The 23,341-nt window shown below is 40.7% G+C and overlaps 4 protein-coding genes across 4 annotated transcripts; 2 read left to right on the forward strand and 2 right to left on the reverse strand.

The window, feature by feature from the left end:
• Positions 1–10,192: 10,192 nt before the first annotated feature.
• LOC110849050 lies at positions 10,193–11,884 on the forward strand. The gene is made up of 6 exons (XM_035851382.1): positions 10,193–10,503; positions 10,574–10,808; positions 10,872–10,898; positions 10,960–11,559; positions 11,625–11,804; positions 11,852–11,884. The coding sequence occupies exons 1-6, from the start codon at positions 10,193–10,195 to the stop codon at positions 11,882–11,884; spliced, it is 1,386 nt and encodes a 461-aa protein (XP_035707275.1).
• Positions 11,885–11,897: 13 nt separating this feature from the next.
• On the forward strand, positions 11,898–13,396 carry LOC118435292 (thioredoxin reductase 1, cytoplasmic-like). The gene is made up of 3 exons (XM_035851090.1): positions 11,898–12,084; positions 12,188–12,545; positions 12,609–13,396. Exons 1-3 carry the CDS (start codon positions 11,901–11,903, stop codon positions 12,853–12,855), a joined length of 789 nt encoding a protein of 262 aa, XP_035706983.1. The 5' UTR covers positions 11,898–11,900; the 3' UTR covers positions 12,856–13,396.
• On the reverse strand, positions 13,075–20,540 carry LOC110848790 (multidrug resistance-associated protein 5). Its single transcript, XM_022096110.2, has 29 exons — positions 20,432–20,540; positions 19,893–20,147; positions 19,671–19,805; positions 19,475–19,601; positions 19,225–19,404; positions 18,998–19,145; positions 18,754–18,909; positions 18,414–18,665; positions 18,190–18,307; positions 18,022–18,102; positions 17,891–17,948; positions 17,460–17,817; positions 17,342–17,385; positions 17,248–17,281; positions 17,054–17,144; positions 16,882–16,980; positions 16,625–16,802; positions 16,113–16,547; positions 15,739–16,039; positions 15,513–15,635; positions 15,281–15,440; positions 15,143–15,205; positions 14,932–15,055; positions 14,574–14,853; positions 14,338–14,497; positions 14,188–14,266; positions 13,998–14,111; positions 13,757–13,921; positions 13,075–13,691 (listed from the first exon to the last, which is right to left on the reverse strand). The coding sequence occupies exons 2-29, from the start codon at positions 19,925–19,927 to the stop codon at positions 13,536–13,538; spliced, it is 4,254 nt and encodes a 1,417-aa protein (XP_021951802.1). The 5' UTR covers positions 19,928–20,147; positions 20,432–20,540; the 3' UTR covers positions 13,075–13,535.
• Positions 20,541–20,642: 102 nt separating this feature from the next.
• On the reverse strand, positions 20,643–23,241 carry LOC110849051. The gene is made up of 6 exons (XM_035850826.1): positions 22,953–23,241; positions 22,696–22,880; positions 22,495–22,631; positions 22,099–22,415; positions 21,751–22,022; positions 20,643–21,678 (listed from the first exon to the last, which is right to left on the reverse strand). Exons 1-6 carry the CDS (start codon positions 23,131–23,133, stop codon positions 20,773–20,775), a joined length of 1,998 nt encoding a protein of 665 aa, XP_035706719.1. The 5' UTR covers positions 23,134–23,241; the 3' UTR covers positions 20,643–20,772.
• Positions 23,242–23,341: the final 100 nt, after the last annotated feature.

Here is a 23,341-nt window from a genome sequence, read left to right on the forward strand (position 1 = left end):
CAGTTCCATGTTTTTGGAGGATAGGAAAAACCAGAAATCTGTTTTCCGAAATTTACAAAATTTCTAATAACTCCGTCAAATAATTTTATTTAACAAATTAGTTGGAGAAAGTGCAATTAATAGGCCATGTCAGTATACCAAGTTTAAGCTAAATTGAGAATATCAATGCGCATAGGAACGAGCCTAGTTGAAAAAGAATGAACTTCATGTTGACAATTCTAATATTTCCTGCAGCGTAAAACAATCCCCGTCTCCCTTCGTATTTCTTAAAACCATATATACGCTCCCAGTCGTGTATAAAAGCGATAAGATGCAGATCACTACGAACGCTCCCAATCGAATTTTGCTTCCCTGCAATATCAGTAGGACAACAATTTTGCATTAAAACATTAAGAGCAGGCAGCTTTTATGTTTATGTATGACTCACTGGCGCTTCGACCGGATCTTGACCCTTTTCAGGCTCCAGGTTTGGCTTGAAACCCCTTTCGTCATTGTTACCCAGATGCATTTGTGACCCAGAATCATCGGACTCGTATATGGCTGGAATCGGGAAGAATCACCTGCCTCGTTTTTTCTTTAGACCCAAAATATAGTCGATCCACCAGTACTGATACTAAAAAAAGAGCCCATCAAGTTGCAAAACTGAATATAATTCGAGCATTGCCCTGAAAAACTGAAAGCATTTACCGTGAAGAAGCATTGGAATGCACAGTAAATGAAACCCCAAGCTCCCACGATCCACTTGATGTGACACGCCAATCCGGAAAAGGAAACCCGATCAGCCAAAATTATGAGGATGAAGCACAAGAAATAAACCAGGTTTCCACCCATAACGTGAACCGCCGCAGGAATGTTGGAGCTTCCGTATTGCGAAGGTTTGACAAAGAAACCCATCCCGTAGACGACGAAGGATAAGCCATACGCCATACAACCCACGTACGAGTGAAAATTCGGTGGCGTCACAGCCGTCCAACCCTGATGGGCGATAATTTCTACGACGAGGGCAACTACGAGGAGCGCTATCATAGCGGTCATGGATATGGCATGGACCTGAAATTAGCAGTTATCGTAGTTAACTTTACCAAATTTTCGACCATAAATTTATGCATAAATGACTCACAACTAGCCAGAGTGGAAAGATGAAAATTTTTACACTGACGCATGTCTCCTTGTAATATCGTCCAGAAAACATGCCAAGCGATAGGAAAAATAGGACGGCTGCTATCAAGATCGTCGAATGCAGACGAAGAAGGGCCTTTTGTTCGGGGAGTGGCTTAAAGAATAATTAAGCAGTATATTTAGGAAGACATGATAGATCTTAATATGCTGACTTATTTAAATGCATTACTACCGAGAGTCGTGTTCCAATTGCAATTTTCTTGGACGAGGCTCGTGAATCATTGTGCTTCAGGAGATTTCCTAACAAAATAAAACCTTTTGGGTATTTCTCAAATCTAGGAATAATTAGTCAAATATAAAAACCGGTAATGCCATCCTCTGTCACAGCGTTGCCCCACGCATACAGCAGAAAATACGGTACTCTGACCAAGTCGTAATTGTGAACCTTCTTCGTGACATTCGGATCTCTTACGAAGATGTGTCTCTTGATGGAAAATCTGCAGTAAAGACCAGTATTCCTTCGCTTATAACGCAACAATTTAACCACGCCGATATGAGAATAATTTCCTCGCTGCAAGATACACAAGTTATAGATTAATAATATAGTGTTCTCAAAATAGGAGCGGGCCGATGAGCTTTGTCGATGTCCGTGCCAACAAAGCTTATCGATCGGTCCCGCCCAATTTTGAGAACACTAATTGTAAGTATGAATGAAGAGAGCTACCATTCTTCCGTTTCTGCGTTGTTTCTCAACATTAAAAGAGTGATAAAGGTTTACTCGATCCTTCTCAATTACGCATTCGACAACGTAAGCTGGTGCCTAATGACAATTTATTAGTGTAATTCCAATAGTCATCTATAAATTCATTCTTATTTAAAATGGTACCATGTTATCTGACTCTGACAGTGCAATTGCCAACCACTTATCCACGGAAGGGTTGAACATTTCCAAGATAAGCTCCTTCTCCAAAACTAGATTTTCACCTTCAGCCGGAGCGTCTCCAAACGTCACCAACATCTCGCAATTACGATTTTCAGGAAGGAAACACAGATTCACATCCGGCTCTGGTTCGTCTTCATTTTTTGGGGGAGCGATGCATGACTTGGATATCGCACACCCTTCATACGCATCGATGTCAGGTTGCGGCGTCTAAAATTAGGGTCAATGTAATTTCAATCACATTCACACAATTAATTCGCCATTTTTTATGCAAATATTTGCACGTACAGTGTTGGGAGTTGTTGATCTGCGTCCGGACGGGGTGCCAGTAGCAATGACCACCGGTGGGAGAGTTCTTCGATCTTCATCCTTCAAGAAAACGGGACATTCCTGAGATTTTGCACAATCTGTAACGAATCCTGCCACTTCTATACTCGGGACGTCCATGTTTAAATTAAACCACGAATTTGGATTCGGGTCATGACAGTTGCGCTTCGGAGGATTCTCGGTATTCTCGGGAGGGTCCAAATAATTGTACACTTGTGACCCCAGAACTGAAACTACTTTATGGTGTGCGATATAGACTTCGGCACTAACCGGAATTAATACAAGAAAATCATAAATTATATAACTGGATCTTAAGTCACCTACATATTTATATAAATTCTCAAATTTCTCACTATATTTGCACCGTTTTCGGTGGTGGAACAGGAGAGTCTCGTGATACACGGAGATATTTCCAAATAAGGCAAATGTCACCATCACTTTTTGACCGTACTTTAAATCCGAACATCTGCGGGACTTCCGATGAGGACCTCACCTAAAACAATGGTTTATTTAGCATTCAATATCAATTCCCCACATTTTGTAGAACATATTTAATAAAAATTTTACACGTTGAGTATATTTGAAACTTTGTCCAGGAATGAAATGGCACGGATAATTTTTTGATGCTTGCACATCGAGCTCGGGTGGTTGAAGTAGGTCATCATTCTCGCAATACTCCTTGACAAACCTTTTGTCCGCATCGAACACTTGGAACGACTTTTCCATCGAACCGATCGGATATCCCTGCTCATTGACGGCTTGAAAGGCAACTTCTGACGCAGGAACGTCAGCACAGGCCGGATTTGTGTACGCATGTTGACGAAATCTGACGTGCAGCGTGTTCGGAAGGGCTGTCGGAAAGGCCTCTAATATGAAACAATCTCTGAACTTTTGATCACCTGGAAGAAGCTCGTTGTCCTTGCCAAATGTTAACTTCCTATTGTAAATTGGAACATCGGGGCGAAAATAGCGACATAAAACAAAGTCCAACGGGGTCCTATTAAACTCGACGGGACAACGACCATCTTTGTCACGTTTGCAGAGATCGGCGAGGTCTTCGAGGTTGTACAAGTCTCCAAAACCAGGGTTGAGTGTAAAACCACTATTTGGTGCAGTATCGTGACAATTGATCGTCTCGGGTGGTGGGTCAGTTGAAAATGTAAAATCATAAACTTGTGACCGCAAGAGAACAATTACGTCGGATTGGTCTCCACTAATGGAACGTGGAACGAATACCTCCGCACTGGAATGTGGGAAATGATTATCATTAATCAAGTTTGGATAATGCCTTTTAAAAAGGACTCACTAAATCTGTACGGTTTTAGGCATGATTTTTTGCCGATTCGGGGGATACTCCCACAGCAAACATATTCCCCCCTTGTTGTTAAATTTGTCAAACTTTGCGAGAAATAATGTTGGAGTGGAGGCCAAGTCATGCACCTGGATTAATTACAAAAATGTAATTTAAAATGCATAGATCCTGACTCTGAATTCCCGAGAAAAGTGTGAAATTCATGGTCACCTTATCCACCGTGTACTTGTCCTTGTGGGCTTCGGAAAAATAACAGGCATAATTTATGGATTCATGTTCCAAAGTTGGTGGAGGTTCAGGCACGTCTTCTCCTACACATGTCGACATCTGGGTGTGGTTATAAATTGAAAATGACTTTTTCGGCAGTCCTGTCGGATATCCTAGTTCATTCACGGCCTCAAATCCAATTTCCGCCCCGAACATTTTGCCGCACACTTTTTCATCAAATCCATCCGAGTCTGGAAAATATTGTCGAAATTTGACGTGAAGAGAGTTCGCTTTTGGGCCAGGAAAAGCTTCCAAGGTAAAACATTCTTTGTATTTGGCGATACTCGAGGTCCAAGAAATGATGCGTTTTGGTTGTGGTTTTTCTTTGTGAAAGTGTCGACAGAGATGAAAATCGGGAGATACGGGTTTTGCGCTTCTACAATCGTCCGCATTGTTATAAGGTGAATACATTACGTGAATTTTGATATCATTGCTTTGCAGTTTTGGAGTTGGGGGTTGGATGATTTTAGAAGAATTGACATCAATCTTCATCTCATAGATGGGTGACCGTATAACGACAACTTCCGGATAAAACCAGGCAAATGGGTGACTCCTTGATGAAGCCTTGACACTTTTTCCTATCATTTTGATAATCTCCAATTCAGCACTGTAAGAATTAAAAATTTGCAACGCTAGAGAGGGATAGTTGGATACATATCTATTTACATATAATTTACATGAATTGAAATTCTTGAATAAATTCCGATTGAAGATAAATTGGTCGAAATTTCAGTATCCAGGACGCTCCGTCGCAGGTTGCATTGCCTGCGCGACATCCCGCTACTGCGGTATATCCAAGATTCCACGAATTGTGGTCACTACTTCTTATGTTAGGCTCCTAGATTAAAGAAATTAATAGGCCTTAACTGCGAATCAAAGAAAATAATACAACGAGTTACCGGATCATCTCTACCATAAGTTGGTGGTTTCGAACATGTCTCTGCTCCAAAAGTCGTGTCATGTATTACTCTGGCATCATTATCGTCAAGGCAGTGACCTGTAACAGGACAATGTTTTGGACGATCTGGATACCAAATTCCGAAAGGGAGACCTAATGAATTCAATGCCATGATGGACCCACAATTTCCAAAAACGGGCTGCAGCTTATAGTCGACATCACCCACGTGCTGAGAACCTTTACAATTCTTTTCTTTAACCCACAACCTCACCCATATTACATCAGGAGGTTCGAAAGAATAGATTTTTAATTCGAAACAATCTTTGATAAGGTCGTGGCCATAACTGGAACTTGAAAAGTTGCGAATTGGCAGCAGAGGTTTTGCCAACATGGGTGGGTAGCCGGATGCAAGTGCGTATTTTTGCTTCGTACAACGGCACATGTCAGTAAAATATGTTGGTCGAGCTTGGGGGTCGTATTCGTTATTGGCATTTTTGTTCACTTTTTTGATTCGTTTGCAATTGTCCTGCTCGTCATATGCCCACTCCATCCAATTCAGTTTCGACACACTTGTCCATCTGTCCTCCGTTACGCCGTTAACTCTCACTTTCAGTTCCGCCCTAGAAAAAAAACATGCGTCGAAATCCAGACAAAAAGTCCAAGATTTTTATTTTATTTATACACAAAATCCAGATTTAGAGTATCCCCTGCATAAGGGAGCATATGAGCGATCCTAGTTTCGTTCGGCTGGTACTCAAAGTAAAAACAGATTACAGCTTGTTTCGTAAATGTGTCTTGGTCTCGGTCTGGCAGATCCTGGTCTATCGACGTAAGATGTGTATCAAACACTATAATCGCTTCATTATCCCTCTTCAAGACTTCAGTTGGTCCGACCTGCGCAGCACAACACGTTAAGTTTCATACAGTAAAAACGACATGAATTACGAGAGGTAAATACCCAATGGTAGATGTTGTTCGGAGTTTTAGCAACCGAAGGGGTGATTGCATGCACATTGCGTGGAAATGTGTGATGCTTTATCTTTGGGGGAAGCGTAGTCCCAGGGCAAGCCTTTTGTTGTAAAACCGTGTCATTAAGATTTTCGACGTGGCGACTAAGTTTTTTTGCGTCGTCATAATCATAGCTGCCGATGGGGAAACGATCCTCAGCCAGGTCCGTCTTCCCTGCCAAAACGGCAAATTGAAGTCTGACCATGTTTATTTTGGTGCATTCGTCCGTCGTGCTTTTGAGTAAGGAGATATGAAACACGTTCGGCTGCCTATCAACGAGAGGGGTTTTGTCATTCATGGGAATGTAGGATAACTCGTAACATTTTGATGCTAAAGCATCGAGGTCAGGGTCGGAAGGCTGAGGTGGTTGGAATGGGTTGATAATTGTGCCGTCCGGTAATTCTAGGTCCTTCAGGTTGTAACCGTATTTAGTTCCTTCGACAGTCCTCCAAATTAGCGAGGCAAGAATGATAAGCAAATTTATCTTAATTTTCATCGTTTTGCTCATGATGGAAAATCTGAAACGCTAACACAATGATTCCTCTAATGGCGAGAGGTAAGTCCAATGTTCAAGAGCAGGGTAGAGTTATTTGACAACTTATCACCAAGCTCAATAAATCGTAATGCAATTTTCCCTAAAGTTATTTTCTTTATTTCGAACTTGAAATAAAGTGTCAAAAATGGTTACATTTATCAAGACATGCAAATTTGTTAACAATGTCATTAAAAATGAAAAAGTTTTAAATATAATAGATTTCGTTGAATTTTTTTCCTGGTGGGAGGGTCCCCAGGATTGAAGCTATATTCCCACGTTGAACTGCAATGCTTAATCGCTAGAGGAGAAAGATTGTGGAGCGTGGTTCTCCAGTCGTGGCAGCGATCCGTTGACCAATGTCTTTAATAAAAGATAATCCCTCTTGCCCCCATATACCTGTCGTCTCAATTGCAACGGGCATAAAAATGAAGCGGTCCTCGAGAAAAGCGTAATATCGTCTCTTTTTGTCTTCTGCTTTGGTAGCAGCAGCGCCTTGGTGCCGGATTGTGTTGGGGAGATGACTAGGGGCGTAGGTATCCACACAGGTAAAATCCCAAACCAGAGATTTTCCTCTTGCCCAGGGGACGAGGGTCAAACCGTCGGGATGCTTTCCGTCTTGGTGGGAGCATCCGGCCGGCTCTAAAATGCAGGGGACTTCGGCGGAACGCAAAGCTCTCGCGATCATTAGCGGCAGCATGGCGTGACCACCGCCCAGCACTTCGCCTGCAGGAGAGACCATGATAGCCTCGCGAGTTGACCTGAATTCCACAAGGGCAGGTGTGGGGTTGACAGATGTCGCAACCCAAACGAAGGGAGATTGCGACGCGAAAAGCCTCATTTGAAAAAAGGGTACCAAGTTGGGGGGACGGAACAGAGTTGAGCCAGGCCCCGGCAAATTTGTCGCGTAGTGCTCTATAGCGGGCAGTGTCTTCTGGAGTTGAAGCGTCAAGCAAAAGTTGGGACACAGTGACGTCCAGAATTGGACGCTCCCATGCGCCCTGGACTCCTCTGACAGTTTCGGGGGGTAGTTCCGTGGGTCCAAAGGCGGACCATTTCTGCTCTCCCTCTTGCATGGCGATGTCAGTGTTATGTAGATAAACTGGAAGGAGACGTTCTACATGGGGCAAAGCGCTGTGGACGGACCCAAGAAAACACGGTATCGCCACATCCAAAGCATGTCTAACCCCCAATCCGCCTTCCTTCACAGGTAAGGATGACTGTATCCAGGCAGCATCCGAAAGAGAACAATTCAGGATCGCCTCCAGCCCGTCCTTGAGAGCAGCATCGTAGTGGGTAAGAGCGTCCAACTTTCTCCACGTTGGGGCACAACGGAGAAAATATATAAGGCGTGGAATAGAGATTGATGCTCGGAGGAGGAAAAAGGCTGAATGGCTGGAAAGGTTACTGAGTCGGCGGGAGAAAGTAGCCAACTGCTCCGCTTTTGTGGCCAAGACGATCTCCATAGCCTCGTTCGTGAGAGGGGCACCCAGAAGCATCGCATTTTCGGGGGACATTACTTGTATCCCAGGAGCCTGGAGTTGAAATTGACGGAGAATGTCGATGGCGGTGTCTCGATCTGCTCCCAGAATACCCACTTCGCACTTATCACGATTGAGGTGGAGACCAACTTGTTCACCCATTTTGGAAATTGTCTCTAGAGCTGCTAACACTTTCTCTGGGATATCAGCTACAGTGCCATCATCTAGGTACCACATGTTCAGTTCCGTGTCCAATGATTCAACGATGGGGTGGATCACCAAGGAGAAGAGGGCCGGGCCCAAAGGGTCGCCCTGATGGCAGCCTAGTAGCGAAGGGAGGGGTACTGTCCCGTAGAAAAGTGACGAAGGGTTGGTGTAACATTGCGAGACAAAGGCATAGATTGAAGGAAAGTGGTCTCGGACGGTGTGTAGAAGATTGTCCCTGCGTATTTCGCTGAAAGCGTTCCTAAAGTGAGTGAGGGTGATTGTAGTAGACTCGAGCTGTGTGGGCGCCGATTTCTGCACCACCTTTTACGCCAACTCCCAACTGATGTGGAGAAAAGTGGTCAATTAATTGCGGGGTGATTCGGGCCACGACGACCTTTGCAGCGAGGCGGCGCCACGTGTTTCCCACGGCGATTGGTCTAATTCCTCCGGATTTCTTTTTCAAAGCCGTGAGCGACGCCCCGTAGAATAAAGGACATATATTTTCTGGGATTCCGCCGTTAAGGGTCAAGTTGAGGAATGCACAGAAGGCATCTGCAAGGTTGACACCGCTCTCACCTTGGTTGCATCCCAGTAGGTCCTTCAAAATTTGAGGCCGCATACCATCAAGCCCACCAGCCGATCCTGGGGGGAAAGTTGAGATAGCCTTAAACACCTCCGGGTCAAGAACTGGTGCGACGGAAGGATTCGCTGGTGGTGGAGGAAAATTGGTAGGTTGTGGGTGAGGTGGATGTTTCTCGAGGAGAGCAGAGAGAGTTGTATCATCTTTAGGGGCAAATGTGTCATCAGAGCAGGCAAGGCGAATTGCTCCACGAATATCTCCATCAGCAAGTTTGGCCTCTACTTTCTTCGAAGTTTCATCATGAGACGATTTAGTGGATGATGGGCGAGGTGGATGTGGTTCTGGGATGAAAAAATTAGCGTCCCATGCAGCAGTACGAGTCTTCACCCAAGTGGTCAAGTTCTTGACCCTGTCAGCTCTCTGTGGGATGGGAAGTGCGGCATATGTGAATAGTAGCAGCTTTCTCCAACTTTGTTCATCACCTGACTCGACAACATCTTTGAGAATTTTGGTGAGGCAATGAGCGACGGCCATCCTGGCACCTCGTGGTACTCTGCGCAGGGTGGGTGTCGACATCTTCAAACCGGAAAGAATTTCACCCAAATCCTTTTGACCTTGTTGATGGGGATCTGGTGGCGGCGTGTCTGCCCATTTGATACCTTCATATACATTGTGGGAATTCCCTCTTGAGCCCAGGCGCCGACTTTTGGTGTTTGGGAATGCCATTTGAATATATTTTCCGAGCGTGGCTTTGGTGACTCCAGGATCTGTAGACTGACAGAGGAATGTGGAATAACGGGAAAAAATGTCTGTCTTTTTAATGTAGATTTCCGTATGAGCCGTTGGGTCGACAGCAACGAGAGACTCCTGTATCCACCGCTTTGCTGCTGCTTTCTTATTTCCACCAGATGAAAGAGTAAGATTATGATGACCAGGAGAAAGTAAAGTGGATGATTGTGTAGGCGTGAGAAAGGTGACACAACTTGGACAAAGCCAGTCTTCCTCTGGAACGTCGGAAAGTGCGACACATTTCAAATGATACCATTTTGTGCATTGGTCGCAGAGTATCCAGTCATCTCCCTCAACATAACTTGCTCCAGGGCATGTAGAGATTGGGCAGTGATCAGTTTCTTCGACCTCTTGGTTGATTGGTTCTGGAGGGGGAGGAGAAGTGGCAAGCGTTTGCATTGTGGTCATTTTTTGTGATAAAATTCTGTTTGGGATGATGCTCATCTTAATCATTGAGCAGAGATAGACACCACCATCGTCCACCGCGTTTCGAAAGATGGCATATCGGTAGAGAAAGGCGAGGTTAGCGTCGAGAACGTTGGCGAGGTTAGCGTCGAAAATGTTGGCGGGGAGGGCCTCGATAACGTTTGTTTGATAATTTTCCCTTGCATTCAGCAATGTTGCTTGGTTTCGCAATTTTCTTTAGTTTGCAGAATTTTCGAAAAGTATTTCCGGTTTCTCATTCTGCAGTCAATCTGCAAATTAGTTTAGTAAAATTCGTCCTTATGAATAATGGAGGATGAATTGGTCGAAGAGTCAAAACCAATCGTTGAAGGAGATGCGTCTGGAGAAGGAGTCAACTTGGAGGTTACGAATCGTCATGCGGAAAAAGAATGCGTCGAACCTCAAGAAGTAGCAGGATGGCTCGAATCTCCACCACCGTCACCGCCGCAAATTGATAAGTCGACTGATACGGATTCGTCCTATAAATTAAAAGCTCTTCAAACGGCACTTGTAAATTCCGGGATTGAAAATGCAAAACAAAAATATTCCAAAGTCTTTCACCAACTTGAGCTAAACTTTTTCGAAAAGTTGTTCAGGATGTAAACCCTTTATTAAAATATATTAAAACTATTTTATGACATGATTTCAATTGATTAATTAATTTCGCAGTGCTAACATTGCCCAAGATGGACTGCTTAATGATACCGAGCTGATGTTCTTTTTGGACCATCACGACTACGTGATATCGAAGCAAGAGGCGAGACAAATCATACGAGAGGGCGACCAAAATCGGGACGGAGCACTAGATTTTGCAGAATTTCTCAGTCTTTGTGAAAAAGCAAGCATCAATCTAGAAGAAATCGGAATTCTTTCGGAAGATTGGGAGAGACAGTTACAAAATTCGGTCAAAATACGAAATTTCTTTCGCATACTTTTTGATTCAATCAACATCGCTCCGTGTATTCAGGAAACTGTGGAATACTTTGAGAACAAGGTGAGAGTTGAACGTAAATAAAGCAATTGTGTGATAATTACACATCTATCACGATTTGCAGATTGCTGAGAATGCCGACTGTAAATCAGTTGACAACTCTGAGATATGTCTCCTCCAGAGAAATTACATGCTAACCACCACCACGGAAATTATGACCCCTGTTTCTGGAGAATACGACTTTGACCTCATCGTCCTGGGGAATGGCGCAGGGGGAAATAGTGTGGCTAAAGAGGCTGCCAAAATTGGGAAGAAAGTAGCAATCTGCGATTCTTCACCAAATAATTCTGCCCCAAATAGTAGCTTTTTCGCTCCGAGCTGTGTCAACGTTGGATGTGTTCCAAAGACGTTGATGAACTATGCCGGTGTCGTCGGTGACACGGTTGACCAACGGACTTCACTACCTTTTGGATGGTTCGCTGCACAAGAAGCAGGAGTATCGCCAAATTTGGAAGAACAAGCGGATAAATCTCTCTTCACGAATGACTGGTCAACTCTTGTCGACAATATTCAGAGTTATATTCGCACCTTAAATTTTGAGCGGCAGTTCGGTCTCGAACATTACAAGTGGGTACAGTACTACAACTCGAGCTATGAGTTTGACGGTCCTCATACGATCAAGTTGACCCACGAAGACAAAACGACAGAATTTATCACTGGAGAGGTAAAACGCCAAAAAATAGTGTATGCATTACTTTTTAAATAATTAAACTATTTTTTCATGTCCAGAAAATCGTCATCGCTATCGGGTCAACTTATCGGCAGCTGGACATTCCCGGCGCTCAAGGGAACTGTATCACAGTGGACGACATATTCTCCGTGCGCCACCATCCGGGGCGAGTCCTTATCATCGGTGGAGGAGAAGACGCCATCGAAATCGCCGGATTACTGTGCGGTCTCAAACTCGAAGTAACAATCATGTCAAGATCTCCAGTACTGAAAGGTTTCGACCGGAGGATGACGACCCTTATCTTAGAAACGTTGCATAGTCGTGGCGTCAAAATTATGATTGGTTGGACTCCGGTAGAAATACTTTGTGAAGAACGTTCCGGTTCTCACTTAAAGAAAAAACTAACACTGTGTGCAAAACATGTCCAAACTGGAGAAAGATCCAACAAGGATTTCGACACGATCATTCTCGCAATTGGCAGAAAACCTGCGACGCGTTTGCTCAATTTAAAAAATGCTGGTGTGTAATCACATAAGTACACTCTGCAATAAGTGCCCTTCTATAATTTGTCTATATCCAGTACCCTACATACTAGATTTACCAAATGCATATGTATCTGCAGAGGTGCTCATTGAAGACGACACCCACAAAATCTGGGTAGATAGCCAAGATATGACAACTACTGAGGACGTCTTTGCGCTTGGAGACTGTGCTTCCCAACGCCTCTCAACTCCATCCACGCTTATCAACTTTAACGGAGTGGCGTACCAGGCCGGGCTGAACTTGAGTAAGCGGTTGTACCACGGTCACATTGACTCGATGGAGTATGACCAAGTTCTGCCCAGGTTCCTTCTCACGTATCCTCACTCCTACGCCTGCGTCGGACTTTCGGAAGAAGATGCAGTGATTGAGCATGGAGAGACGAATATTGACGTGTATCACTCTAGGTCAATCCCGTTGCAGTATCAGCTAGGAAACAGGTATGGCTAAAATCAGAATTGTTTTACAAAAACAAAACACTTTATTAATTATTGCTTCTTCAGATATAAAACGGTCTGCTATGCAAAAATGATCACGCTAAAGTCGGAGGATGAACGTATCGTGGGTTTGCACTATTTGGGTCCGAATGCTGGCGATGTCATGCAAGGATACGTTTTGGCTTTGAAACTGAAAGCGAGAAAGGTGGACATGGACTCGATGATCAATATTCATCCTACAAGTGCGGAAATATTTTCACGAATGAGTAAAACCTTTGAAGAATCGGATCTCGTTTTGAATAGCACGTGCTGACTTTAAATTCAATGTGAACACTATCTCTCAATCTCCCATAATTGGGAAGATGGTGGTCATATCATAATTCATTTCAGGATAGATACTTGAGTGTAGCTTGTGAATTACTATTTCACTTGTGACGATTTAACTTTAAAGCCTTTAAAAGGTGGGGTTTGGTCTGATATATGCTTCTCAAGTTATCTCAGCAAAAAACATCAAATCATGGACTTGCGATCATGTATGTAAAAAGCGCATGTTGTATTCTCCTTTCATTTTTCCAGTAACAATTTGTATAAACTATAAACATTCAATAAATTAATAAATCTTACGTGAATATATATGTAAGACGTTAATTAATTAACCATTAGTTATTTGGTTAAGTTGCCAGTTATTTATAAGTATATGGTAAGTACTACAAAATATCGTCAAACGGTTCCTCTTTGGTCTCAATTTTCTTTAGCTGGACAGACAAATAAATATCATTAATACCACAAACATTGATAACTACAGCTACGCCCACAAGTGTAAGACATGTAAGGACGGGAAAGACCAGATAAAATGCGATCATGAGTTTTAAGGTGGTTGAGACCGGATTTAGTTACAATTTTTGAACATATGCATTATATATATCGGTATATATTAAATTATACTGTTGAACACTTATAAAGCCAAAATAAAACCAGAGTTTAGTAGATACGTTAAGTCGGAGAATCATTGGAATCTGATGATTCTCCAGACGAAACACGATACGCTCTTAATTGGTCCAAGCTCGAGATCCCAGATGCAATCATCATCCTGTGAAATCGAGACTCTTCATTAGCCATCAAATTTTGAGGAGTATCCAATTCAATCATCTGCACAAATCAGTTAGTGGATATTTATTAGCCAATTTTAATTTAAGAATGTCTTAAACAGGTACCTTCCCCTTATCCATTACAAGAATTCTGTCGTAAAAAGCGATCGTGTTGAGGCGATGAGCTACCGTGATTACAGTGCATGCCTTAAAGGCTTCTCGTATTGTGTTTTGAATTAAAAAATCAGTCTCAATGTCTAGCGATGCGGTTGCTTCGTCCAGCAGTAAAATCTAGTAAAATTAAGTTGATTAGGTTATAAATTTAGTCGTTAATTTCCCAAAGTATTAAATAAGTTTACTACCGAACCTTATTTTTGCGAAGTAATGCCCGTCCCAAGCAAATAAGTTGCTTCTCGCCAACCGAAAAATTATCACCTTCACTTGTCACAGCTTGAAGCAATTTCTTTTCATCTCTTTCAATCTAAATCGGTAAAACATATTATAATTGAAACATAAATAGTGATAGTCCGCAAATGAAGTATCTAGTTTTCACACACCTTCGCTTTTATATGAGACTTTTCCAGTGCCGTCCAAATTTGTTCGTCCGAATGTTGATTGAAGGGATCCAAGTTGTATCTGAGAATACGAAATGGCATCATTATTTAAAATATGCGAGAAACTATGTATCATTCCATATCGAGGCCAACCTGAGCGTGCCCTGGAACAAAACTGGGTCTTGAGGTATAACGGCTATACTCGCACGCAAGTCCTTGAGTGAAATTTCATTAATGTTCAAATCCCCAACAAATATTCTACCTTCGTCAACGGGGTATAATCTGCAGATTGCAGCTATAATTGACGTTTTGCCTATGATACAGGAAAAATACATTATTGAACCAAAATATATAAACTAAAGGATAGGTATAATTGATAGATAAAATACCTGCCCCTGTTCGACCAACGATCCCAATTTTTTCAGCTGGTTGTACATCAAATGACACACTCTCAATAACAAACGGGAGATCGGCTTGATATCGGAGTGAGCAGTTTTCAAACTTTATGCTAGGAATCATCGGCCACTCACTGCTTGGTTTTATGACAATTTTTGACTCGGGTTCCTCCTCTTCCAATTCCTCAGCATATTCTAGAACTCGTTCGACAGATAGGAAACGAGCCTGAAGTTCTGATTTCATCCGCATCACGAAAGGTACAAAAATGCAAACCTGAGAATGACAAAGCAATTGTTAGTTTCTAACAAAAATACATAGTCAAGTAGCTTGAACTTAGATTGGAGTGCGTACACTGTAAATGTTGGATAACGCAAGGCCGACCATACCAGAAGAAACTCTTCCTCTCAGCACTACTGCAGCTAATATGGTCCCAAATATGGTGAACATGCAGATCCCGTCCATACGGAAAGTGAACCTAGATTGCAATAGTTAATTTTAATAATTGAATAGAAAATTGAATATTTTTTAACTTTATTAATTGTCAAATGAGTTTAAAACCAACCAGCGATTTGCAGATCTATACACAGATTCGGCAGCTAGATGATTATTAACGTAACCCGAAAACCTGCAAAAAAAACAACACAACAATATGTGGGTCAGTATAATTTACATTTTATGGGCTAGAAAAACACCAGCTCACCTTGATTGAAATTGGTCTTGACGATGAAACGTACGTATAATTGAGAGACCGTTCAATGATGACTGCAGATGGTGAATTACTGGGGTTTTTAGTACGTTTTCTAATTTCCTTGTTTCTCGAACTCCAATGTTTAACCAAATGTCGAAAAATATCATTAACCCTAAAATAAAAGTCAGTTTATTATAATTAACGCTTAAATAAATAGTTTACTAAAATGCTATTAAATTTTTACCTAGTACAAAGATCATCCCGAAAGCAAACTCTGGATAAATAACGCACGTAATGAGTAGCGACAACAGAACGAATATCACAGACTGGATAACGAATTCGAAAAAGAAAGGTAGTCTAGCATCCACTGAAATTAAACAACAATCATTGTCAACTAAATCATTAGTTATTCTTCTTAAACTATATACTCCTCTAATTGTATGTCTTAAACAATACAATTTGACTCATACGTTCATCAAGATCCTTAGAAAAACGATTGGTAATTTTCCCAACAGGTGTTTTATCGAAAAAACTCATAGGTGAGTTGACCACTTTATGCAGCATTGTTGAATGTAAACCAGACGCTCCCCGTAAAACAAATCGAGACGACATCAGGCCCTTGATCAGTCCAACGAGTAAAGTTGCAAAGAGCAGAGCAACTAGAATTATTTGGTAAAACCAAAGCCGAGGATTTTCATTGACGAACCCTCTGAGATCACTTTCAGATAATGTAACATTAGATTCTTCGGTAAAGTTGGCCAATCGTTCCGCCTGTATATAAGCAATTAGTGGAAAGTAAATGGTTTACTATAAATCCCTAAATGGATTAAATCAAATTGCTTACCATTTTACCATCCCCGTCATCCAGCCAAAATCTAAGCCAAACTTGTGTCGACTGTTTCCCAGCTCCAAAAATAAGAAAAAATATTAATAGTACTCCAAATAAGGAATATCCTCCAGCAGCCTTGAGGTAATGTAAATAGGCCTTGATTCCAGCAAACTTGTATAGTGAATCGTCTTCAATAATTTTTTGCGCAAAGCTTTCTACGGGATGGGATGATTTCTTAATTTTCTTTGCAGGAGATTCATAGCTAATGCTGTTCTTCACATCGTTTTCTGAAATCAATGGAATGGTATCTTCTGTTTTGGATTGATTTTGGTTGTGGTACTGTAGCATGTTGTAATAATTCTGTTTTTGAACGACGAGCTGTTCGTGCGTTCCGTGTTCGACAATTTCTCGATCTTTCATGAAAATAATTTCGTCGCATTCCTCCAAAAACTGAGAAATCAAAAAGCGAAATTCATTTTTTGCTTAACTTTTAAAATGTTAATTTTAGAAAGCTAAATAATACATACCTGAATACTGTTGGTTATAAGGAGCACAGTTTTGTCCTTTAAATGTGTTTTGATACATTTCTCAAATATTTCTTGTGCGACAACGGAATCCACCGCAGATAATGGATCATCGAGAAGGTAAATGGATTTGTCGGCATACACGCTTCTTGCAAGATTTATCCTTTGTTTCTGACCCCCACTAAATAAGTACACCAATGGCACAAATTAGCAAAATGATCACTACGTGGTGGTATTAAAGACAAGTGTTTCTGATTAACCTTAGGTTGACACCCCTTTCACCAACCAATGTCAAGTCACCATTACTGAAGGACGCAATGTCACTTCGGAGACAACAAATATCGATGACTTTATCGTACCTGTAGAGATTAAAGATCATTAATGGATTAATAGTTCTAACGAGAAAGAACAAATAATGTGGATTAGTTTTACTTTTCTTTGTTCAATGGTGACCCAAAGATAATATTCTCTTGTACCGAGTCACTATAAATCCAACTTTGCTGAGGAACAACTGCGAGGGATCCTAGATTATTTGAGTAAAAATAAAGTACTTTACCTCTCACATTTTTTTAACGCGGAGAGCTAATTAATGGTTGTCTTTACTGATGCGATAATTATGCACTTACCACGAATTAACATTTTTCCTGAGGTTTTCACCATCTACAAAGAAAATCCATTTTTGAAATAATTGAAACTTTTGCGAAAAGGGTAATCGCTTACTTCTCCCAGAATTGAAGCAATTAATGCACTTTTTCCGCTCCCAACTGCAAACAAAATTACAACTCCTTCATAATCACCTTACATACTGATAAAACGGTATGAAATAAGCTTATCTCACCCGTCCCACTAACACCAAGTAGAAATCCACGTTTGATCTCGAGATTTATATTCTCTAAACAATCTTCTAATAACATAGCTTCTGTCTTTTTGTTCTCTGGCAACATTTGTTGTTCTGGGTTAGATTCTTCATCGTCTGGATTAGGTTTTCCGTTAGTGCTTGGTTTGGAATTATTTTTGATTTTCTTGGACTTCTTTGCTTTTTTCTTTTCATCTGGGGTCTGAGATTCTTGTAGTGGATCAGATGGTTTTTCTACCTCCCAAGCGAAATTGCCATCCTTAATTGCAATCACAGCGTCATGAGCGCATTCCACGTCTTGTTCAGTTATAACTTCAAATTCGGGCAAGTCGAGAAATTTCTGTAAAAAACAGATTCTTTGTATTAAATAACGTTCACAAACAAACTTAATTTTAACTAATTTTAACAATTACCTGAAAGTTTCTAAAACATACGCTGGCTTCTCCGATAGCCCGCAATGCAAATGGAAGTCTGCAAATTCGAAAAAAGGTAGTAAGATTTTCCTAACATACTAGTTAATCTGACTTCGACTGAATTTGCTTACGTTCCAAATGTAAAGGTCATTGCGGAAAACACTGAGAATAGTGTGAATGCCTCAGCCGGAGTTAGATTATTTCCACTCAAACTACATGCAAAAATTTAAACGTTTATAGGTTTAAAACAGCCCAAGGTGATACAACATAATGCAAGTAATTGTATTTAGTACACTCACGTGAATGCAAGAAATACGGCAATTGATGCAAATATATTAATCATTGGTGTGATTGTTGCTGTTATCGATTGTAAAAATGCTGCCGTTCTCAACTGGTATTCTTCACCAGCTCGAATTTCTATTGACAAATAATGCATCGTGGTTATTCTAAGATACGTATCATATTCTTTCATACGGTATGAAAATCCTCAATTAAATAAATTATGACATCCTTAAAAACACACCTTTAACTTTCTTCAGAAAACTCTCTTCCCATCCATACATTTTGATGAGTCGAATTGAATTCATTATTTCCGTCATCAACCCGACCCGCTTGTTAGTATATCGCACAGCTTTCCTTCGAATTAGGGCAGTACGTCTAGCAATTGCTCCCATGAGCGGATAAAATAAAAATATCACAATGTTTCCAAGTATAGCCCACGGCCCCAGAACGATACACGAGTAGATTAAACAAAACAGAAACATCACGGGAGCAGCTGAACATAACATTAAACAAATGAAATGTCAACAAACTTTGCAAATATAGATTCACATTCATCATCAAGTATTTATGTGTAAACCCACCAACGGCTAAAACTCCTCCAGAAACGCACTCAAAAATTCTCTCTTGGTCATTGGTGCAAAATGTTATGGTTTTGCTGAGAATATTATCGCCACCATTTCTCAAACGGAGCATTTTATCATACGTCAAGTATTGCATGGCTCCCTCCACGCGCATTCCTGCACAATTGGTATACAATACAATTGGTATTATATTGGTATTATAAATATAACATAACTACACGAGAGAACCTCTAAAATACTTTACCAGTATGAATCCCTATCGCCCAAACTGCGGTGTATGTTAAGTTACGCAAAAACTGAGCAACTAATGCGGCTACAGCTAATGCAATTCCAATGTTGAGAGGTTGTGTAGTATCATCCTGGTAGGTTAACACGGCTTTCAAAATCCACGACTGTAAACAAAATGTAAAAAAATATACGAATAACTCACAAAACTTTCTCAATTCTTCATTATAAATTTCATCCAATTACCGGTCCCATGAACTGGAAACAAATGCTGACAATCATGAAAAATATACAAACATAAAATCTAGTCTTTCCGAACTTCCAGATGCATTTCATAAATGAAGCCTTGTCTTCTCCCACGAGAACTTTTTCATTTTGCCAAATCCGATTCAACCGTTTTGCATTCTTTTCAGCTTTATCTGCATCCTGATGACATAATAAAACCAATTATGACATTGCAAGTTAAAAGGTATTATTTATATATTTGCAATATTACGTGAAGTTCCCATAAATCGACGGGAGACAGTCCTTGTCGGAAACTTTTCCACATGATTGGCGTAAGCCAACTAAATGATACAAAAGAAAACATTCCGGCATGGCTGGAAGGAAGGTATTTATTTGTTCTACAAATAAATTTAAATCGTTTAAATTGGAGCAAAGACAAAATCTAATAATTTTATGTTCAAGTTTACGTTTCTTTTCGGAACGGCAGTAAAGTTTGAAGAGCCACCGAGTATTTTGCCCAACCTCTTGAACCATTCTGAATTTCGACATCGACATCTCCATTTCTCGGAAATGTTGACGTAGCAGATTTGCCTCTTTCAGCCCTGTATCAACAGAATTACATCGGTCGGTCCAGGTTTATTTTGTAAATCAGTCGAATTCCGGATGAATAAATTAATATTATTATTTACCTCGGCTGAATGTCTTCATCTATGTTGTTCAACATTATTTTAATTATCTAAAAGAGCTTGATCCCAAAAATTATATGCTCCTTCCTATCTCGGCAGCAGCAAATCTTTATCTTTTCTTAAAGAACTTTTTATTGAAGCCATTCATTCAGTCTTCTTGCCAACCAGAGTTTTAGAAAATCCAATATCATGAATGGTCATCCTTCCTATAACGTTGCGCGATACTTTGCAGTACCAAAATTTAGATCATCTTCTCACCTGAAAATGAAAAAAAGGACGAATCAATGAAGTACTTATTTATTTTCTAATCAATATCAGTATTTACATAATTCAATCATACACTAAGTTAAATAATCCAAACAAAGATAAAGATAATATTAGTAAGACTTCAAATATCTTACAAAAAATTGAGTGTATATAAATATAATATTCAGCGAATAAACCTGTATAGACTGACTTTGCTCGATTCTCAAGTCTAGAGACTTACTTAAATTAAAGCAGATTAAAAGTAAAAAGGATTAAATTAACTGACAACAACTTACTTAATTGAATGTTTAATATAGTGGATAAATTGACGGCTGGTTGGAATTAGAATGGCTGGAGTTCATCAACTGCACACAGACTGCTGTTGTTGTTTGAGCTGCTCTTTCCCTCCCCCTTTTTCATCACAAAAGCAAGCAAACTCTTCTCACCAAAACTATTCATGCATGAATTGGCTATAAATTAGTTGAAAATGTTTGAAAGTTTGCCCAATTATAAGAAAAACGCTTTATTAATCAAAAATATATATAAACTTTTCTCTCTCACATGGAATGACTAGCTTACTTACAATACAATTTTAATGTAATGACAATAATATCCATGTTTAAAAATTGCATACAAATCATTTGCAATAACAGTACCGTTCTAGAACAGAGGTGTCCACGCAATCAGCCGACCTCACAATTTTGTTCATTCTCAAGAGATCTGGGGTGACGGCGAAGGAATAATGATCCTTCGGTCCTGTCATTGTTTTTGTAAAATCTACCGTCGCCTCAAACAAAAACTGGCCCGGATTTGTAAAAAATGTAATAATAAAAGTTCCATTAGCCTTATCTTTGACGTTATCACTATCTTCTAGCATCACTGCCCCCGCAATAACTGTGTCCAATTCTGCTCTGGCACACTGACTGGGTAACACGCTGTTGAGATATTTCACTGCCTCTTCAGCAGCAAGGTGAATACTGGGGTCGGAAGTATCGACCTTTTTCGGTGGGATACAAGCGCAAAAATTTACTGTAATCCGGGCATCGCTGCACGTCCGATTCGGAGAGATTGGTGTCAGGAGAGATTGACCTTTAGAAAATAGAGGCAAAGATTGGTCTTCCGTGGTGTAAGAGGTGATAATGTGGCCCAGAGTTTGGTACAAGTCGTAAGGTGAGGAGAGGCGTTGAGCATTAGTTTTAAGGGTGTCCTCCCACTCTGGAAACTTTGCCTTCGCTCCGGGTGGGAGGTAGATGGAGACAATGGGAAGTTTATCCTCATACCAGCCAGGAAGCGTTTTTCGCATTGCATTGTACCGATTACCATGATCGCTTAGTATGACAAGGATGGTGTTTGAGAGGTTGACAGAGGAGAGGAAATTCGCCAGGGTTTGGTCCATCAGTTGAACTTTATTACTATCGTCGTGACCTATGGTGGTGAACCAACTGTGGAGGAAGACTGGAACGTTGGACGAGTGCGACATAACGCCACGTATGTAGGACAGGAGAGTTTCTTCCGTGGTGAAGCGGCCAACACAGGACACGTCCTATAATTTATTTGTACATTAGATTTATTACATATAAATTTTATATATTTCTGTATTATTTGAACCACCTACCGGCTGATCAACGCTGAGAAGGAATGGTCTAAAATAAAAATCCGTGGGTTGGTTCACAAATCCCAACTTCATGTGATTAAAAATCATTAATCCGGGGTAGTCCTCAACCAGAGCGGTCACATAGTTCGCAGCTTGAAATCGTTTCCAAATGTAGGGGCAGTCGTCGTGTGGAACTTTGTATGGATTTCGAATACATTCGTAAGGGACGTCGGGATCAGAAAGGTCCAATCCGGATAAAAAGGCGACAGCGTTTGGGAAAGTATTTTCGCCAACTTGAAGAAAGTGCAGGTACTACGTATTTACGTATATTTCTGATTACTAGAAAATTTGTAAACTCTTTTTTCTCACCTTTTGTGTAACCCATCAATTCCACTGCCCCATGACTATCCATGAATTCTTTTGTTTGAGGAAGAAATCGATAATAGTTCATTCTCGAGAGGGCATCAAGTCCGATCAAGACGACGCTTGGGGGCATCTCGTCTCTTTTATGCAGCCAAAACTCTCTCGTTTTTTCAGGAATTTTGGTCTCCAACATTGGAATGAAGAACGAATCACTGTACACAACCTGCTCCCAGTAAACTAACCAAGGTGAACTGCAAGTCACTCGGACAAATTCATACTCTGGGGTGGTCACTAGGTCCATTTTGACGCATGGTGACGTGTACCTAAGAACAAATATTAGAGATGTCAAATTAATTACTGAAATGAATGACGAATCTGTGAAATAATTTTGAAAACTCGTACTCCACTTGTCTATCTGCATTTCGTGAGCCAAACATATAGCTTAATTGTTTCTGACGTACAATTCCCCTGTAACAACAGTTCAAAGATGAGAGAGAATGCCCTGCATTTGTCACTGCGGTCTCATTTAGGACGATTTTCTGCAACATCAAAGTCATTATTCGCTTCTGGCAAAAAATATATCGTAAATAAATGCGTACACACCGTCCCATCCTGATAAGCCCAACCAGTCGAGTTACTATTATTATTTTTGGAGCAATCGATGGGTTTCATGTTTTTATTGAGAAATTGCTGAATGACAGAGTCCCACGGACTGAATTTCATTATTTTGCATTTTCCCGTATTAATGACGTACTCTAAATTTGTGAAATCTTTATTATCCATGAAATCTGCGAGATAATAAAGCATTTCAAAAACATCGTCTCACACAACAGCTATAATTTACACTTTTTGAATCTTACAATTCAGCCTGTCAGGAGGAATCTGTAACTTTTTCCGCTCTGCCGTTCTCATCCACTCCCTTCCATAGACGTACAACTTGGTCAATATCAGAATCGCCAACGCCAAGAGAAACACTTTCTTTATCCCGATGCGGGGAATAAGATTGCAAACTTTACTAATTTGTGCTCGACAGATTGTCATCCTGTTTAGCGTCTAATACTATCAACTCAGTATAATTGCATGTATATTTTTCACTGCCAAACAGGAGTACAGGACACACAACCAATGCCACAAATTAATCCTAAATGTAACATGTACGAGACAAGACTTTCAGTTACATCGACTTTGATGAGATAATAACGAGATAAGAATAATGACCCGATTGATAACAGGGATAAGATAATAAAGA

The sequence above is a fragment of the Folsomia candida genome, unplaced genomic scaffold (assembly GCF_002217175.1).
Source record: "Folsomia candida strain VU population unplaced genomic scaffold, ASM221717v1 Fcan01_Sc004, whole genome shotgun sequence".
NCBI lineage: Eukaryota > Metazoa > Arthropoda > Collembola > Entomobryomorpha > Isotomidae > Folsomia > Folsomia candida.

Excerpts from the sequence above, each read along its gene's own strand:
- LOC110848790 (XM_022096110.2), bottom strand. The coding sequence starts at position 19,927 with ATGTTGAACAACATAGATGAAGACATTCAGCCGAG. Across the intron at positions 16,548-16,624 it reads TTATAACCAACAGTATTCAG|TTTTTGGAGGAATGCGACGA; the intron begins GTATGTATTATT and ends TTGATTTCTCAG. Across the intron at positions 14,854-14,931 it reads CGTTATCCAACATTTACAGT|GTTTGCATTTTTGTACCTTT; the intron begins GTACGCACTCCA and ends TGTCATTCTCAG.
- LOC110849051 (XM_035850826.1), bottom strand. The coding sequence starts at position 23,133 with ATGACAATCTGTCGAGCACAAATTAGTAAAGTTTGCAATCTTATTCCC. Across the intron at positions 22,416-22,494 it reads AATGCAGATAGACAAGTGGA|GTACACGTCACCATGCGTCA; the intron begins GTACGAGTTTTC and ends ATTTGTTCTTAG. Across the intron at positions 21,679-21,750 it reads TTCTCAGCGTTGATCAGCCG|GACGTGTCCTGTGTTGGCCG; the intron begins GTAGGTGGTTCA and ends AATAAATTATAG.
- LOC110849050 (XM_035851382.1), top strand. The coding sequence starts at position 10,193 with ATGGAGGATGAATTGGTCGAAGAGTCAAAACCAATCGTTGAAGGAGAT. Across the intron at positions 11,560-11,624 it reads CAGAATTTATCACTGGAGAG|AAAATCGTCATCGCTATCGG; the intron begins GTAAAACGCCAA and ends TTTCATGTCCAG. Across the intron at positions 11,805-11,851 it reads TGTGCGGTCTCAAACTCGAA|GATGACGACCCTTATCTTAG; the intron begins GTAACAATCATG and ends TTTCGACCGGAG.
- LOC118435292 (XM_035851090.1), top strand. The coding sequence starts at position 11,901 with ATGATTGGTTGGACTCCGGTAGAAATACTTTGTGAAGAACGTTCCGGT. Across the intron at positions 12,085-12,187 it reads GCTCAATTTAAAAAATGCTG|AGGTGCTCATTGAAGACGAC; the intron begins GTGTGTAATCAC and ends ATGTATCTGCAG. Across the intron at positions 12,546-12,608 it reads CAGTATCAGCTAGGAAACAG|ATATAAAACGGTCTGCTATG; the intron begins GTATGGCTAAAA and ends TTGCTTCTTCAG.